Source organism: Trachypithecus francoisi, unplaced genomic scaffold, assembly GCF_009764315.1.
Source record: "Trachypithecus francoisi isolate TF-2019V2 unplaced genomic scaffold, Tfra_2.0 Lachesis_group1, whole genome shotgun sequence".
NCBI lineage: Eukaryota > Metazoa > Chordata > Mammalia > Primates > Cercopithecidae > Trachypithecus > Trachypithecus francoisi.
This window is the reverse complement of record NW_022681454.1, coordinates 79,923,289-79,942,362: the sequence shown is the minus strand read 5'-3', so window position 1 is coordinate 79,942,362 and position 19,074 is coordinate 79,923,289. Positions and strand designations below refer to the sequence as shown.

The 19,074-nt window shown below is 40.7% G+C and overlaps 1 protein-coding gene across 2 annotated transcripts in view; it reads right to left on the bottom strand.

Annotated features, from left to right (window-relative positions):
* The window catches only part of SCFD2 (sec1 family domain containing 2), a 562,438-nt gene extending 543,570 nt beyond the window's left edge, over positions 1–18,868 (bottom strand). Inside the window, exon 1 of one of the 2 annotated variants that reach the window (XM_033214691.1) lies at positions 17,772–18,868. In XM_033214691.1, coding sequence (XP_033070582.1) covers positions 17,772–18,609 — 838 coding nt within the window. In that variant the 5' untranslated portion in view covers positions 18,610–18,868. The remainder of the gene's footprint in view (positions 1–17,771) is intronic. The other variant, XM_033214692.1, reaches the window with a different exon arrangement.
* Positions 18,869–19,074: the final 206 nt, after the last annotated feature.

Genomic DNA, 19,074 nt, shown 5'->3' with positions numbered 1-19,074 from the left:
TTGTCTCTCCAGCACTCGGGCTAGAAGTTGCTTGGTAAATACTTGCTGAATTAATGCCTAGTGATTATAAATGGTCCTGGTATCCAGAGAGGGATCAGAAATCTCTAAGTGAATTATGTCTTTAAACTAAGGCTGAAATGGAGATACTAGGACTACCTCAGAGCATCAAGAATTTCTTTGTTTCTCAACTATTTCCCTCCTCAATTACTAAAAATTTTTAAAATCTCCATTTATCATCAAAATAACTTTTCTTTGAACCTGATGCCCAAATCCTTCTGATCCTTACACCAAGCTATTCCTATATTTCATCTGCCTCCCATAGACACAAGGCACAAACAAGTGTTCTATATGTGCTGTCTTTCTTCCCTAACTTCTATAGCCTCTGCAATCTGGCTGTTGCTCATTCCTCCTTCCGACCCCAAACTCCCTGACCCCAAACTCAGGGATGTTCAGCAAGTCTCAGTTCATTAAACCCTCTGCAAATTAAAATTGTTAACAGTCCTCTTGAAATTTTCTGAATATGAGAAATCAAGACATAAAATATTTATTTTTAAGATGTAATGGCTAAGTTATTTTTATAGAACCAAAGTATAATTTATGTGACTAAAATATTGTATACTAGCATTCTAAATGTTCAAAAGCAGATGAATCATTTTCTTTAAATTATAGTATATTTATTAAAGCAGTTCTCAAACTGAGATTTTTATTTTCTGCTATTTATATGCACTTCTAAACTTACTATGGTGAACATACATCCCTGTTGTAATAAGAATAAACACACACACACACACAAAGTTTTATGAAGGGTTATCTTTGGATAGTAGGATTATGGTTGATGTTAACTCTATGAAAACTTCACTTTTCCCCAATGTTTGCTACAAAAGCACATGAGACTTATCCAATTAGTAAAACTATTCACATTTCATCAGAAACTGTTTAGAATATTACATTAGAGAAATAACAAAATACCAATTTTTCATGACCATGATTATTCAGCTTCTCAGATTTGATAAAAAGAATACATATTCTAATTAATGTGCTCTTCTGTGAATACATTTTATCCCATATCCAGCTTCAGAGAATTCAATATTCATTTTTAAAATTTAATTAGTGCCATTTACATAATTCAAATATAGACTTAAGAATTTAGGGTCTATCGATGTCACAGTAACTTCAGATTCTCCTTTCATAAAATGAATAAAATGCCAAGATTTGTATCACATTTTAGTTTTCAAAGAGCTTAATTTTTATTTTATTATAGAAAATGTAAAATATTATTTGAGATGCTCTAGGGTGGAAGTCAATCAGAACCCAGTCATTTCTTCCCTGCCCAACTTTTAACCTGACCAACAGCAATGTGGTCCTTAGTCTGGGCAAAGAATGGCTTCATTCCCAATGACATCTCTTCCAAAGAGGTGTAGGAAAAACAAAATGGAGACGAGGGTTCTAGTGGTCCCTTCCTCTACGAGTTTCTTGTGTAATTTGAGGCAACTTCCATAAATGTGGTGCTGTTCTACCAATCTAAAAACTCAAGTTGGTCCAACTGACATCTAAGTATCCTTCAACCTCAGGATTTTTGATCCTAAATTAAGCCAATTGCTTCAAGAGCTAAACTTTTCAAATTACCAGGACCAGAAAATACCAATTCTGTATGATCCTGTGGATTATATGTGTGTTAGTGTCATTATCATAAGGCATGTAACATCTTCACTTGTCTCTAAGTCTTACATGGAATAAAATGAGAAGCAAGCATTGAGATGTCTTCATAAGAGCTCAATCCATATATTCTGTTAGCTCTGTCCCTCTAGAGAATCCTGATTAATACACTTATGAAATGAACAGAGATCATCCATACCATTTTTAACACTGTCTTGAGTAACTAGAATTGTACTGATCTTGCAGAATCATGCAGGGGAACCTTTCACTTAATCTACTTCATTTTTTTTCTCTAGCTGTTCTAGCAGATAGACATGTTAACTTATTTTACCCTCTCAATTACCCTCTGAGGTCCTTATTTTACAGATCAGGAAACTGTGAGGCAGAAGTTAGGCAACTTGCCCAAGGACTTTTGACTAGGAAAGGGCAGAGCTAAGATTGCTACAACTAAGCTCTCATAATCTCTTTAGTAACAGTAGCTACCATATATTGAGGATCTACCTCAATCCCCATATTCCTTACTTAAATGATCCTATGTAACATAAATCTGATCATGTCACATCATAGCTCAAAACTCTCCAACTGATTCCCATTATACCTTGGCTATTATTCTAAATCCTTATTTTAACCTACAAAGGATTCCCTCTACCTACCCCACCAACTGATCTCCTATCGGTGCTCCCTCTTGCTCACAACACTTTAGCCAAACTAGCCTCCTACTGGTCCTCAAGCATGACACACATGCTCCCACCTTAGGCCCAATGCACTTGCCATTCCCTGGGTCTTATATGTTCTATCCTTAGGTAGCCACAGGGCATGCTTCCTCCCTTCTTTCAGCCTCTGCTCAAATGTCACATCCTCACAGAGGTCTTCCCTAGCTATTCTATTTAAAGTGGAAACTACATCACTTTTTTAGTACCTATCTAATCTCTTACCCAGTATATTAGTTGTATGTTGCTGCTAACAAATTATCTCAAAACTTACTGTCTTAAAATCACATGTATTAATCTCACGGTTTCTATGCATCCAGGAATTCAGAGTGGCTTAACTGGGTCTGACTCAGAGACTCTCATAAAATTGCAGTCAATATGTCAGCTGGGGCTGTAGTCATCTGAATGTTTGACTGGGCTGGAGGATCCATTTCTCAGATGGCTCACTCACAAAGCTATTGACAGGAGGCCTCAGTTCCTCATTGGCTGTTGGAAGGAATCCTATTTCCTCACTACATGGGCTTCCCACAGGGCTGCTTGAGTCTCTTCATGACATGGTAGCTAACTTCCGTCAGAGCCAGTGATCCAAAAGAAAAAAGCAAGAAAAAAGACACAATGCCTTTTAGGACCTGGTCTTGAAAATTACACTCTTGTGTTTCTGCCATATGCTATTTTAGGGATAAGGGATAAGTGAGTCACTAAACCTAGCCCACACTCAAGGGGAGGGGAATTTAAACTCTATTTCTTGCAGGAAGATGTATCAAAGAATTTGTAGACATATGTATAGAAAGAGAGACAAGGTCTTGCTCTGTTGCCCAGGCAAGGGTGCAGTGGCTCAATCATGGCTCACTGCAGCCTAGACTTCCCAGACTCAGGTGATCCTCCCACCTCAGCCTCCTGAAGAGCTGGCACTACAGCACGCAACACCATGCCTAGCTAATTTTTTGTATTTTTGTAGAGATGGGGTTTCACCATATTGCCAAGGCTGGTTTCGAACTTCTGGGCTCAAGAGATCCACCGCTTTGGCCTCCCAAAGTGCTGGGGTTATGGTGAGCCACCACCCCCAGCTTGTAGACATATTTTTAAACCACCATATCTATCTTCATTAATATTAATAGCCCATATTATTATAGTGATATTAGTAATTTGTTTACTGTCTTCATTTCCAAACAAAATTTAAACTTCTTAACTGGAAGGATTTGGATATTTTTAGCACTATTTCCCCTATTCCTTGAGCAATAGATAATATGTATTTTTGAATGAAGGAATTATTTCAGGCCAGGCTTGGTGGCTGATGCCTGTAATCCCAGCACTTTGGGAGGCTGAGGTGGGAGGGTCACTTGAAGTCAGGAGTTCGAGACCAGTCTGGCCAACATGGTAAAGCCCCATCTCTACATATATATATATATATAAATTAGCCAGTTGTAGTGGTATGTGCCTGTAATCCCAGCCACTCAGGAGGCTGAGGCACAAGAATTGCTTGAACCCAAGAGGCAGAGGTTGCATTGAGCTGAGATTGAGCCACTGCACACCAGCCTGGGCAACAGAGCAAGACTCTGTCTCAAAAAAAAAAAGAAAAGGAATTATTTCATATTCCTCCCACAGGTTAGAATGCAAAAATATTCCCTTTACAAATGAGAAAACCCTCAACAGCTCAATGCGGGTCAAATAGCACAAAAAATCACTAAGCCAGGATGTGAGGTTATCCTGGCATGGATCTAACATCAAAAATCTAGTCAGTCCTTTATATGGCTTCCCAATTGTGTCTCATACCTATTTATTTTAAATAGTATCTTCTGAACCCTGAAATAAAGATATAAGTTAGTTAGTTTGCATGTTTTGGAAAAGCAGATGGGGGAGAAAAAAAATCAGACACCTTTCTGAGCACTAACGCAGCACTGGAGTCCAACTATGTTTAGTCTCTGAAGCTGCCAACTTCTGGACACACCATATAATGATCATCTCTACTGTATAGTACAACAGTTCTCAAATTTTTCCCACACCCACACATGAGTAGTCACTGGAGCAAACTGCGAAGGTTCAAATCCTACCTCTGCCACTTAATACCTGTGTAATCTGAGGCAAGTTATTTAACTCCTCTATGCTTCAGTCTCATCTGTAAAATGAGGATAATTATAATACTTATCTCACAAATTATTGTGAAAATTAAAGGAATTTACATATGCAGAGTACTGAGATAAACAGTTCATTTTCAAATGTTAGCCATTACTAGAGGACTCAAATTTTAATACTTCGACAAGTGATATACAATCATACTTTAAAGCAAATATAAACACTTCAGTGTATCATTATCCCAGGATTAAGAACCATCCACTGGATTGAGAGTTTATCTTTAATCAAAAGGATTTTAATTTAAAAGTTTGCATGAAGCTGCTTGTAATCCCAGAAGTTCGGAAGGCTGAGGTGGGCAGATTACTTGAGGTCAGGAGATCAAGACCAGCCCCGCCAACATGGTGAAACCCTATCTCTACTAAAAAACAAAACAAAACAAAACAAATACAAAAATTAGCTGGGCATGGTGGTGGCTTTCCTGCCTGTAATTCCAGCTATTTGGGAGGCTGAGGCACAAGAATCATTTGAACCTGGGAGGTGAAGGTTACAGTGAGCCGAGATGGCTCTACTGCACTCCAGCTTGGGCAACAGAGAGAGAGACTCTGTCTCAGAAAAAAAAGAAAATGTTTACATGAGGCTAAAATTCAGAATTGAACTAAGAGAGTAAATTTAATTCCCAGCGTTATCACCATCTCCTACCTTTTAATTTTGAGCTTGAAAACTATTAGCAAAACACTCTAGCCAATCTCAAGAGCCAGAACATGAAAGGAAATCAAACTCAAATATTTTAGGAATTCATGAATCGTCTCTTTTTAAATTGTCCCGGGAAACAAATCAGAAGCCAGAATAGCCCACAGAATGCTGTACTGAAATCCTCGGTACAAACATGCCCGACCCATAGGTGTCCAAACCCTGGGTAGTCTAGACATGGTCAAAGCAAGCCAGAATGAAAGAGATGAGCATCAGTGGCCATTTACTTCTCAAACAATTATAACTTTTTATATTTAAGCCCTGAGTACTTATCAACTGGATAACCAGGAGAGAAAGGAACTTGACTATCTTGTTTACCACTGTTTCCCTATTACGTGGAACAGTGCTTAGCACAAAATAGGCACTCAATAAATATTTGTTTTTAAAAAAAGTACATTTAGACAAAGAAATACTACTTTCAGCAAAGACGATGACCGAAAGATGAGAAACTTGTCTACATTGTGAACATCATGATGTTAACAATGTTAAGTACTTATGAATTATTTGAGGTTATTTTTCATACTGCCAATTTCACATCTAAGAAGAAATACAAATATATACATTTTCTAATAGTAAATTATCAAGGCTAGCATCCAAAATATTTAGCATATTTACATAAATTAATATATAAATTAATATCTAAATCAAATACTGAAAAATGTATTTCCTTTTGGTCTCTATATTAAAATGACTGTCAAGTCTCTTAAATTGAAATTCAAATCATTTAAGTCATTCTAATAATTTTCAAATCACCTCTCATGCCTGTAATCCCAGTACTTTGGGATGCCAAGTCAGGAAGATTGCTTGAAGCCAGGTGTTTGAGACCAGCCTGGGAACAAAGTGAAATCCCTGTCTTTACAAAAAATAAAAAGTAAAACCCCTCAGATTTTTACAAGTTGTTGGTATAATCTTTTGTTTGCTTCAGTTGTCACTGGCTAAACAATGCCACAACGTAAGCCACAATTTGATGTAAGAAACCTCACCAAACTCTTGTAACAACTACTCCATTAAACTGATAGTCACGAGCTTCCCAGCTCCCTAACCTTGCTGCATCCAGAAGGGCAAATCTGTAAAAAATGTGAGCATGATGACCAGGTATTCTCCAGAATGCCAGGGCCAGGAGCACCCTTACCAACAACAATGCCACTAACATCATCTACCCTACTACCTCATTCAACGTGGGGCCACTCTGAAGCAGTAGGTAAGTGCTGCATTTTCTCATTCACTACTACCATGGAGCCACCATGACCTCCACTGCCTCAGTTCCCTCAGTGCCCCTAGGGGGCCAGCTGCATCCGCACTAGCATGCTCCTAGGCCCTATCTACTGCCTCCACTGGACAACAGGATTTGGTGACTTGTGTTCTTAATAAGTAGAGGGCTTATTTTTACTCACTAATACAGAACTACTTCAACATTTAAACAAAAGGTTTGACAATACAGCTATGTACCCACTGAAAATGAACCCTGTATATTACTAATATGGGATGTAACACTATGTGGAAACATCTTTGAATCAAATGAGACTTTAAGCTGATCATCTGGAAGATAATCTAGATGATTATCCAAAAGTTATCTATTAAAAAGACATCAATTTATCAGTTACTAGGATCACAGTAACAAACTAATCCTGATTAAAATCTATCTTCCAAAGTCTACCCTCCACCAGCCAGCAGTAATTTTAATCCTTCTAAAAGTGAGCAGGTGATAATTTTTAAATGGGATGTAGATCATGGACACTTCTTGAGTATCTTGGTTTCAGAGAAGACCACAAATCAAAACCTGGTTCCATAAACCAGTAGATAGGCAAATACACTGGGCCCTAGCCATTCTGGCTTTATCACCCTACCAGGCCATTGCTGTTTCCACCTACCACCACTAAGCAGGTGACCTCATTCTGCTCAGGAGATCTCACCCCATTTGGGATCCAACACCCAGGGCCCAGCCAAGGTCTTCCTCCCTGCCAGACACTTACCTCACTGAGTCCTACCTAAATGTTTTTGAACTGAATTATTCAAGAAGATAAGAAGGAAGCAGAGTCTTTATAATTTTTAACGTATTTGAGAAATACCTCAAGGAACTTTTGGGGGTTCATTGCTTTATCATCATATCTTGTGTTAGAATGCCCACAGTATCCCATTGAGACTGATATTTTCATAGTTCCTCTCAGGCTCTTGACAGAGTGGATGAATTTTTCTTACTCTTTTTATATGTTGCCTTGAATCTACCCACAGAAATCTTCTATTTGTTCCCTTTGAGCAACGCCCCTTTCAACATTAAATATTGTTTCACTGATCTCATGTACCTAAAATGCCCCCTCCCACACAAACCTGCTACTGAGTACCTTTGCTAACTTAACCATTCACCTTGGAAGACCACCTACTGGCAGAGGGATTCTTAACAAATGTAAAGAAAGTAAGCACTTTACACTAACAATACAACACTAACTCTCTCTTTGACAATTCAAAAAACAAAAGATTTATTTATAGAAATAAGTGTCAAATGTGACACAATACCATCACACCTCGCTAACTAACTCTTATGCTTTTTTCAGTAAGGAACAACATTTGACCATCAATATCTTAATTCTTAAAATGATAAAGAACACTCAATTTGTTGAGATCAAATAAGGTAATGTAAGAGTGGGATTTTTATTTTTATTTATTTATTTGAGACAAGGTCTCGCCCTGTCATCCAGACTGGAGTGCAATGGCGCGATCACAGCTTACTGCAGCGTCAAACTCCCAGGTTCAAGCAATCCGCACACCTCAGCCTCACAAGTAACTGAGACCACAGGCATAAGTCACTATACCTGGCTAAGTTTTGTGTTTTTTGTAGAGACAGGGTCTTGCTCTGTTGCCCAGGCTGTTTTTGAACTCCTAGGCTCCCATGATTCACCAGCCTCAGCCTGGAATTACAGGCATGAGCCACCACACCCAGTGTTGGGATTACAGATATAAGCCACCACAAAGAAGTGGTTTTTACCTGTAAAATATTCATATAAATATTACTAGCTAATATCATTATTTTCTTTCTTAAGTTTTGCGGTGAGCCCAAGCTTCCAAATCTTAGACCATTCAGAAAAGTATGCATCATTTTTTCTGCATTTGTGTATTACTAATGATATGATTCAAGAAATCTCAGAAACATTTTCAATTACAAAAAATAAGTATGTTGGGAGCGAGATGGCAGAATAGGAACAGCTCCAGTCTCCAACTCCCAGCGCGAGCGACACAGAAGACCGGTGATTTCTGCATTTTCAACTGAGGTACTGGGGTCATCTCACTAGGGAGTGCCAGACAATCGGTGCTGGTCAGCTGCTGCAGCCTGACCAGCGAGAGCTGAAGCAGGGCGAGGCATCGCCTCACCTGGAAGCGCAAGGGGGAAGGAAATCCGTTTTCCTAGCCAGGGGAACTGAGACACACAACACCTGGAAAATCGGGTAACTCCCACCCCAATACTGCGCTTTAAGGAAACAGGCACACCAGGAGAATATATCCCACACCTGGCCGGGAGGGTCCCACGCCCACGGAGCCTCCCTCACTGCTAACACAGCAGTCTGCTGCGATCTATCCGCAAGGCAGCAGCGAGGCTGGGGGAGGGGCGCCCGCCATTGCTGAGGCTTAAGTAGGTAAACAAAGCCGCTGGGAAGCTCGAAATGGGTGGAGCTCACAGCAGCTCAAGGAACCCTGCCTGTCTCTGTAGACTCCACCTCTGGGGAGAGCGCACAGCTGAAGTCCAATAGGGGAAGCAGCGGGGGCAGGTGCAGACGCGAACGACTCTGTCTGACAGCTTTGGGGAGAGCCGTGGATCTCCCAACGCGGAGGTTGAGATCTGAGAACGGACAGACTGCCTGCTCAGGTGGGTCCCTGACCCCTGAGTAGCCTAGCTGGGAGACATCCCCCACTAGGGGCAGTCTGACACCCCACACCTCACAGGGTGGAGTCACCCCTGAGAGGAAGCTTCCAAAGGAAGAATCAGACAGGTACACTCGCTGTTCAGCAATATTCTATCTTCGGCAACCTCTGCTGCTGATACCCAGGCAAACAGGGTCTGGAGTGGACCTCAAGCAATCTCCAACAGACCAACAGACAGTCCTTCTGACTGTCAGAAGGAAAACTATCAAACAGGAAGGACACCTATACCAAAACCCCATCAGTACGTCACCATCATCAAAGACCAGAGACAGATAAAACCACAAAGATGGGGAGAAGCAGGGCAGAAAAGCTGGAAATTCAAAAAATAAGAGCGCATCTCCCCCTGCAAAGGAGCGCAGCCCATCGCCAGCAACGGATCAAAGCTGGTCAGAGAATGACTTTGACGAGATGAGAGAAGAAGGCTTCAGTCCATCAAACTTCTCAGAGCTAAAGGAGGAATTACGTACCCAGCGCAAAGAAACTAAAAATCTTGAAAAAAGAGTGGAAGAATTGACAGCTAGACTAATTAATGCAGAGAAGATCATAAACGAAATGACAGAGATGAAAACCATGACACGAGAAATACGTGACAAATGCACAAGCTTCAGTAACCGACTCGATCAACTGGAAGAAAGAGTATCAGCGATTGAGGATCAAATGAATGAAATGAAGCGAGAAGAGAAACCAAAAGAAAAAAGAAGAAAAAGAAATGAACAAAGCCTGCAAGAAGTACGGGATTATGTAAAAAGACCAAATCTACATCTGATTGGGGTGCCTGAAAGTGAGGGGGAAAATGGAACCAAGTTGGAAAACATTCTTCAGGATATCATCCAGGAGAACTTCCCCAACCTAGTAGGGCAGGCCAACATTCAAATTCAGGAAATACAGAGAACGCCACAAAGAACTCCTCCAGAAGAGCAACTTCAAGACACATAATTGCCAGATTCACCAAAGTTGAAATGAAGGAAAAAATCTTAAGGGCAGCCAGAGAGAAAGGTCGGGTTACCCACAAAGGGAAGCCCATCAGACTAACAGCAGATCTCTCGGCAAAAACTCTACAAGCCAGAAGAGAGTGGGGGCCAATATTCAACGTTCTTAAAGAAAAGAATTTTCGGCCGGGCGCGGTGGCTCAAGCCTGTAATCCCAGCACTTTGGGAGGCCGAGACGGGCGGATCACGAGGTCAGGAGATCGAGACCATCCTGGCGAACACGGTGAAACCCCGTCTCTACTAAAAATACAAAAACTAGCCAGGCGACGTGGCGGGCGCCTGTAGTCCCAGCTACTCGGGAGGCTGAGGCAGGAGAATGGCGTAAACCCGGGAGGCGGAGCTTGCAGTGAGCTGAGATCCGGCCACTGCACTCCAGCCTGGGCGACAGAGCGAGACTCCGCCTCAAAAAAAAAAAAAAAAGAAAAGAATTTTCAACCCAGAATTTCATATCCAGCCAAACTAAGTTTCATCAGTGAAGGAGAAATAAAATCCTTTACAGAGAAGCAAATGCTTAGAGATTCTGTCACCACCAGGCCTGCCTTACAAGAGACCCTGAAGGAAGCCCTAAACATGGAAAGGAACAACCGGTACCAGCCATTGCAAAAACATGCCAAAATGTAAAGACCATCGAGGCTAGGAAGAAACTGCATCAACTAACGAGCAAAATAACCAGTTAATATCATAATGACACGATCGAGTTCACACATAACAATATTAACCTTAAATGTTAATGGACTAAATGCTCCAATTAAAAGACACAGACTGGCAAACTGGATAAAGAGTCAAGACCCATCAGTCTGCTGTATTCAGGAGACCCATCTCACATGCAGAGACATACACAGGCTAAAAATAAAGGGGTGGAGGAATATTTACCAAGCAAATGGAGAATAAAAAAATGCAGGGGTTGCAATCCTAGTCTCTGATAAAACAGACTTTAAACCATCAAAGATCAAAAGAGACAAAGAAGGCCATTACATAATGGTAAAGGGATCAATTCCAGAGGAAGAGCTAACTCTCCTAAATATATACGCACCCAATACAGGAGCACCCAGATTCATAAAGCAAGTCCTTAGAGACTTACAAAGAGACTTAGACTCCCATACAATAATAATGGGAGACTTCAACATTCCACTGTCAACATTAGACAGATCAACGAGACAGAAAGTTAACAAGGATATCCAGGAATTGAACTCATCTCTGCGCCAAGCGGACCTAATAGACATCTATAGAACTCTCCACCCCAAATCAACAGAATATACATTCTTCTTAGCACCACATCGCACTTATTCCAAAATTGACCACATAATTGGAAGTAAAGCACTCCTCAGCAAATGTCAAAGAACAGAAATTATAACAAACTGTCTCGCAGACCACAGTGCAATCAAACTAGAACTCAGGACTCAGAAACTCAATCCAAATGGCTCAACTACATGGAAACTGAACAACCTGCTCCTGAATGACTACTGGGTACATAACGAAATGAAAGCAGAAATAAAGATGTTCTTTGAAACCAATGAGAACAAAGATACAACATACCAGAATCTCTGGGACACATTTAAAGCAGTGTGTAGAGGGAAATTTATAGCACTAAATGCCCACAAGAGAAAGCAGGAAAGATCTAAAATTGACACTCTAACATCACAATTAAAAGAACTAGAGAGGCAAGAGCAAACACATTCAAAACCTAGCAGAAGGCAAGAAATAACTAAGATCAGAGCAGAACTGAAGGAGATAGAGACACAAAAAACCCTCCAAAAATTCAATGAATCCAGGAGTTGGTTTTTTGAAAAGATCAACAAAATTGACAGACCACTAACAAGACTAATAAAGAAGAAAAGAGAGAGGAATCAAATAGACGCAATAAAAAATGATAAAGCGGATATCACCACCGACCCCACAGAAATACAAACAACCGTCAGAGAATACTATAAACGCCTCTACGCAAATCAACTAGAAAAGCTAGAAGAAATGGATAATTTCCTGGACACTTACACTCTCCCAAGACTAAACCAGGAAGAAGTTGAATCCCTGAATAGACCAATAGCAGGCTCTGAAATTGAGGCAACAATTAATAGCCTACCCACAAAAAAAAGTCCAGGACCAGATGGATTCACAGCTGAATTCTACCAGAGGTACAAGAAGGAGCTGGTACCAGTCCTTCTGAAACTATTCCAATCAATAGAAAAAGAGGGAATCCTCCCTAACTCATTTTATGAGGTCAACATCATCCTGATACCAAAGCCTGGCAGAGACACAACAAAAAAAGTGAATTTCAGACCAATATCCCTGATGAACATCGATGCAAAAATCCTCAATAAAATATTGGCAAACCGGATTCAGCAGCATATCAAAAAGCTTATCCACCATGATCAAGTGGGCTTCATCCCTGGGATGCAAGCCTGGTTCAACATTCGCAAATCAATAAATGTAATCCAGCATATAAACAGAACCAAAGACAAGAACCACATGATTATCTCAATAGATGCAGAAAAGGCTTTTGACAAAATTCAACAGCCCTTTATGCTAAAAACGCTCAGTAAATTCGGTATTGATGGAACGTACCTCAAAATAATAAGAGCTATTATGACAAACCCACAGCTAATATCATACTGAATGGGCAAAAACTGGAAAAAATTCCTTTGAAAACTGGCACAAGACAGGGATGCCTCTCTCACCACTCCTATTCAACATAGTGTTGGAAGTTCTGGCTAGGGCAATCAGACAAGAGAAAGAAATCAAGGGTATCCAGTTAGGAAAAGAAGAAGTCAAATTGTCCCTGTTTGCAGATGACATGATTGTATATTTAGAAAACCCCGTTGTCTCAGCCCAAAAGCTCCTTAAGCTGATAAGCAACTTCAGCAAAGTCTCAGGATACAAAATTAATGTGCAAAAATCACAAGCATTCTTATACACCAGTAACAGACAAGCAGAGGGCCAAATCAGGAATGAAATTCCATTCACAATTGCTTCAAAGAGAATAAAATACCTAGGAATCCAGCTTACAAGGGATGTCAAGGACCTCTTCAAGGAGAACTACAAACCACTGCTCAGTGAAATCAAAGAGGACACAAACAAATGGAAGAACATACCATGCTCATGGATAGGAAGAATCAATATCGTGAAAATGGCCATACTGCCCAAGGTTATTTATAGATTCAATGCCATCCCCATCAAGCTACCAATGACTTTCTTCACAGAATTGGAAAAAACGGCTTTAAAGTTCATATGGAACCAAAAAAGAGCCCACATTGCCAAGACAATCGTAAGTCAAAAGGACAAAGCTGGAGGCGTCACGCTACCTGACTTCAAACTATACTACAAGGCTACAGTAACCAAAACAGCATGGTACTGGTACCACAACAGAGATATAGACCAATGGAACAGAACAGAGTCCTCAGAAATAATACCACACACCTACAGCCATCTGATCTTTGACAAACCTGAGAGAAACAAGAAATGGGGAAAGGATTCCCTATTAATAAATGGTGCTGGGAAAATTGGCTAGCCATAAGTAGAAAGCTGAAACTGGATCCTTTCCTTACCCTTATATGAAGATTAATTCAAGATGGATTAGAGACTTAAATGTTAGACCTAATACCATAAAAACCCTAGAAGAAAATCTAGGTAGTACCATTCAGGACATAGGCATGGGCAAGGACTTCATGTCTCAAACACCAAAAGCAATGGCAGCAAAAGCCAAAATTGACAAATGGGATCTCATTAAACTAAAGAGCTTTTGCACAGCAAAAGAAACTACCATCAGAGTGAACAGGCAACCTACAGAATGGGAGAAAATTTTTGCAACTACTCATCTGACAAAGGGCTAATATCCAGAATCTACAAAGAACTCAAACAAATATACAAGAAAAAAACAAACAACCCCATCAAAAAGTGGGCAAAGGATATGAACAGACATTTCTCAAAAGAAGACATCCATACAGCCAACAGACACATGAAAAAATGCTCATCATCACTTGCCATCAGAGAAATGCAAATCAAAACCACAATGAGATACCATCTCACACCAGTTAGAATGGCAATCATTAAGAAGTCAGGAAACAACAGGTGTTGGAGAGGATGTGGAGAAATAGGAACACTTTTACACTGTTGGTGGGATTGTAAACTAGTTCAACCATTATGGAAAACAGTATGGCGATTCCTCAAGGATCTAGAACTAGATGTACCATATGACCCAGCCATCCCACTACTGGGTATATACCCAAAGGATTATAAATTACTCTACTACAAAGACACATGCACACGTATGTTTATTGCAGCACTATTCACAATAGCAAAGACTTGGAATCAACCCAAATGTCCATCAGTGACAGACTGGATTAAGAAAATGTGGCACATATACACCATGGAATACTATGCAGCCATCAAAAAGGATGAGTTTGCGTCCTTTGTAGGGACATGGATGCAGCTGGAAACCATCATTCTTAGCAAACTATCACAAGAAGAGAAAACCAAACACCGCATGTTCTCACTCATAGGTGGGAACTGAACAATGAGATCACTTGGACTCGGGAAGGGGAACATCACACACTGGGGCCTATCATGGGGAGGGGGGAGGGGGGAGGGATTGCATTGGGGAGTTATACATGATATAAATGATGAATTGATGGGTGCTGACGAGTTGATGGGTGCAGCACACCAACATGGCATAAATATACATATGTAACAAACCTGCACATTATGCACATGTACCCTAGAACTTAAAGTATAATTTAAAAAAAAAAAAAATTTTAAAAAAAAAAAAAAAAAAGAAAAAATAAGTATGTTAACCTCAATTAATGCCTGGTATTTACAACCTATAATCCACTCATTATCTATTCATTCAATAAATATTAGAATACCTACTGTTTTCAAGGTACTCTTGCTGGTTAATAAACAGTAAACAAAACAGAGTCCCTTCCTTCAAGAATTTCCATTCAAGTGGGAGGAGACAGGTAATAAATAATCAATTAGTAGTGTCAGGGAATAGTGAAGGCTATGACAAGTAAAGCCAGGTAAGGGGTAAGAGAGTGTTAAAGAAGGTCACTGAGGAAGGCCTCTCTGAGGAGCAGGAATGATGTGAGGGAGAAAGCCATGTGGATATCTCAAGGAAGAACATCCCAAGCAGAGCTGCAGAGGAATTGCAAAGGCGCTGGGGCTGGAACATGTTTAGCATGTCTGGCAATGGCAAGGTAGCCAATGTTGTAAGAGGGGAGATCATGTATGGCCTTGAAAACAACAGTAAGGAACTTGACAGGAGGTATGATGAGAGGCCACTGGAATACTGAGCAAGTAAATGATATGTCATAGTTACGCTTTGAGGGATTATATAAGAAGCCGGGCTAAGTGGTTGCTTGCCTGTATATGTTTCACACTTCTTTGTTTTTTAACTATTTGCACACTTTACTGTGTCAAATGCTGCTTTGAAGTTCAGTAGAATGAATGTGGTAATAAAACAAAGAAAGTTTCTGGGAAGTATTGGAAAATAAAAGTCTAATTGAAGTGGAGTCAAGAGAAAATTGGAGTAGATGTTTGTGGAGACAAGTATAGACAACTCTTTCAAGTTTGCTATAAAACAAAGCAAAAAAAAAAAAGGAATTGAAGTTGGGAGAGCATGGGAGATCAAGAAAGAAGATGTTCCCTGGGGGAAAATACAGGGAAAAGGAAAAAATGATGGTCTAACAAAGGGAGAGGGTATTTGAGAAACATTAAACTATGAGAGAAGTGAAAAGACAGGATTTAGTCTACATAGGTGAAAAAGGTGGCATTAGATAGTGGCAGGGACAGTAGCTCTCTCTTCAGGATGAAGGAAGGAAAAAGACACGGGCACAGATGTAGCAAGGGTGGTAGATTTGGTGATGGGAAAATATGGATTTTTCTAGTGGCTTATATTTTCTCAGTGATATTAGAAGTGAGAAAGGTGGGTATGGGGAAGGAGATCTGGACGCTTGATGAGAGAGAACCTATAAAATGATTGCTGCCAAATGGCAACTTTGTCTTTCTATGTGTCTTTATTTTGTAAATCTTTTTTTTTTTTTTTTTTTTTTTTTGAGACAGAATCTGACTCTTTCACCCAAGCTGGAGTGCAGTGATGTGATGGCGGTTCACCGCAACCTCTGCCTTCTGGGCTCAAATTATCCTCCACCTCAGCCTTCTGAGTGGCTGGGACTACAGATCACCACACCTGGCTAATTTTTTCATTTTTTTATTTAATTTTTAAATTTTTTGTAGAGAGTGAGTTTTGCTGTGTTGCCCAGGTTGATCTCAAACTCCTGAGCTCAAGCAGTCTGCCTGCCTCAGCCTCCCAAAGTGCTGGGATTACAGGTATGAGCCTCCATGCCGGGCTCTAAATCATACTTGACTACATTATATTGCAAACTTTTAGAGGGCAGAAGTTATGCTCACCTTATTTATTCTGTATGTTTAAAAACAAAGTATTAGCTACCGAAGATGTAAAGAGCTGTTACTATGATGCTGGACAGTGGGACATTAAGTTTTGCGTAACTGAAGTCTTAGGGGAGGGTACAAAATTATGTGAACTTCCCAGTTGATTATGAAACAACTTTGTTACATTTTTGGCATAAAGAGATAGAAGTAAAAGTAATATATAGCATCCACTAAAAAACTCAACAAGCATCTGCTTATCGGGTTTTATCTTTTAATCCCCTATGGACTCTGTGATGCTACAGTTATTACTTATATATTTAAATCACAGACTGGACATCTGGTTTTTCCAGTCACATAAGTTTACATCTCAGTATTACCATTTAGGCTACTTTCTATTTTTTATCTGAAAATTAATCTTAAGATTAAAAACTCAAATATACCTATTTTGTTTTTTATAACTTAATTCAACTTTTCTCTTACCGATTAAAGGAAATGCCTACCAATGTCAGTTTTCCGATTATTCTCCCTGGACGCGGAAGGGGCTAGGCTACATTACTAACAGTATTATACAACCTAATTAGAGAACAATAAAGTTGACCTTTGAAAATAACATATCAAACATCAGAAAGTGTCTTTTCTTCATCTGCTTTAAGGATTACATTTGTTTCTTTTGTGTAAATAATACATTATTACAATTTGAGATTATTTATTCTTTAATACAATGAGAGCTAAAAATAAATCAATAAACATTTGAAAGTATTTTCTACAATTCTATTTAATCTCATTTACTAGTGACATTTAAGTTCAGCCTCACTTTTTAACACTCATTTCCTAAACCTCAATTGTCTGTGATAATTTTATGTTTTATTATACAGTAGTTTTCCTTCTGATGGGTCATCTGTTAACACTTCTCCAACAAACCAGAGTGCTCTTATGAAGGACTGTTGTGAGTACTGGCATTCGTAAATTTCTAAAAATAAAATTTCCCAGGTGCACAGTTTTCCTCCATGTCAGCATAATCTTGGGCTAAAGTTGTTGTTTAACAAGGCAATGCTCATTTATGATATTTCTACCCATTACAGCATTTAACAAATGTTATTGTAATTGCTGATTCACTTGTCTATATTCCACTTTAGACAATAAACGCTGTGAGATTAGAGACTGTGTCCATCTAGTTCATCTTTATATCCTCAATCTGATATATAATAAAAGGTCAATAAAAGATATGCTGAATCAATGAAAGTCCCAGAAATGTGGGGAATGGTAATGAAGAACTCCGGAGCAACGCACTTACCTGTGAGATCCAGGGTTCTATCCATAAAAACCACTGATGCCCTGCCTGCAGCAGTCTTCTTCCTGTTCTTTGCAGGGGCATAATTGGCCAGATCCGCAGCGATGACCCGACTTAAGGAACCTACAGCAAAACACTCCTCCCGTACTCCTAAATGTTCACACAGAGAACTGAGGCCTGACACTAGGCACCTGATCTGCAGCAGCAGCTCTGGGGTTAGGGCAGTGGCGTCCACATCACCCAGGCTTCCCAGCTTCCTCTTGTCCAGTCGGGCGCTATTAAGGAGATGCACATCCTGGGGTAGCAGTGGGAAAAGGGATGCAAAGGCTGGAGTCAAGGCAAAGTGGGGAGCAACAGGGGCAAGCAACAACGGGACATGGAACACCTCGGCCGTGTAGTTCATGTTGCCCATCCATTCACACAGCTTCTCCTCCAGCTGCTCAAACACCGGCTGCTGCCCCTCCATCTCGGCCGCTGCCGCCGCTGGGACATGATTAGCTGTGAGGTGGACAGCGTGGCTCACGGCTGTGACCACCACACAATACTGGAAGTGACTGCGGCAGATGATGTCCCGTAGGATCTCCACAGTCCGGCCTTTCAGCAGGCAGCTCAGCACAAACACCGCCTTGGGCTGCTTGGCTCCACCACCAACTGCGTCGGGCTCGAACTCTCGCAGGTGACAGTCAGGACCCCCCACCGCCTCCAGGAGACGGGTGGATCCGCAGCCCCAGTGCAGGCTCTCGGCGCAGGCGGAGTCCAGGTAAACCACAGCCCGTTTCACTTTGGCCAGCACCTGCTCCCATCCTTGCTGGGTAAAGGACAGAACGCCTGAGGCGCTCATGGTTGGGGATTCGCAGGCTTGGGGAACTACGGTGCAGGAACTTCTTTCTAAACTCACCGCTTCCGGAAATTGGGCTCCCAGAGACTTTGACAGTCAACACAGTACACGTGGTACGGCCTCTGACACGCTACCTGATGGCGCTCGGTGATGACGTTGAACTGAGCGGTGATTGGTTAGGGAGGAGGCCGGAATTGAGGAAGGATGGTGTGGTCTGGAAAGAAGTGGGTGGGGCTCTGTGGCTCTGGGCTTCCTCAAAAATTTCGCGGAGATGAGGTGTTCTCCGGGGTGGAGCTGAACTGAGTTCTTTGCGTCACTCGGCCTGTCTGTGCAGATAATCTTTTCATGTTCCTTGAAAAGTCTCCGAAATAAAAGCCTAATCCGAAATTTGATATTTTCCTTAGATATGAACACGTCTCTAAAAGCACATTCACATTCTCAATCTAAACTCAGAGCAACTAGAAAAAG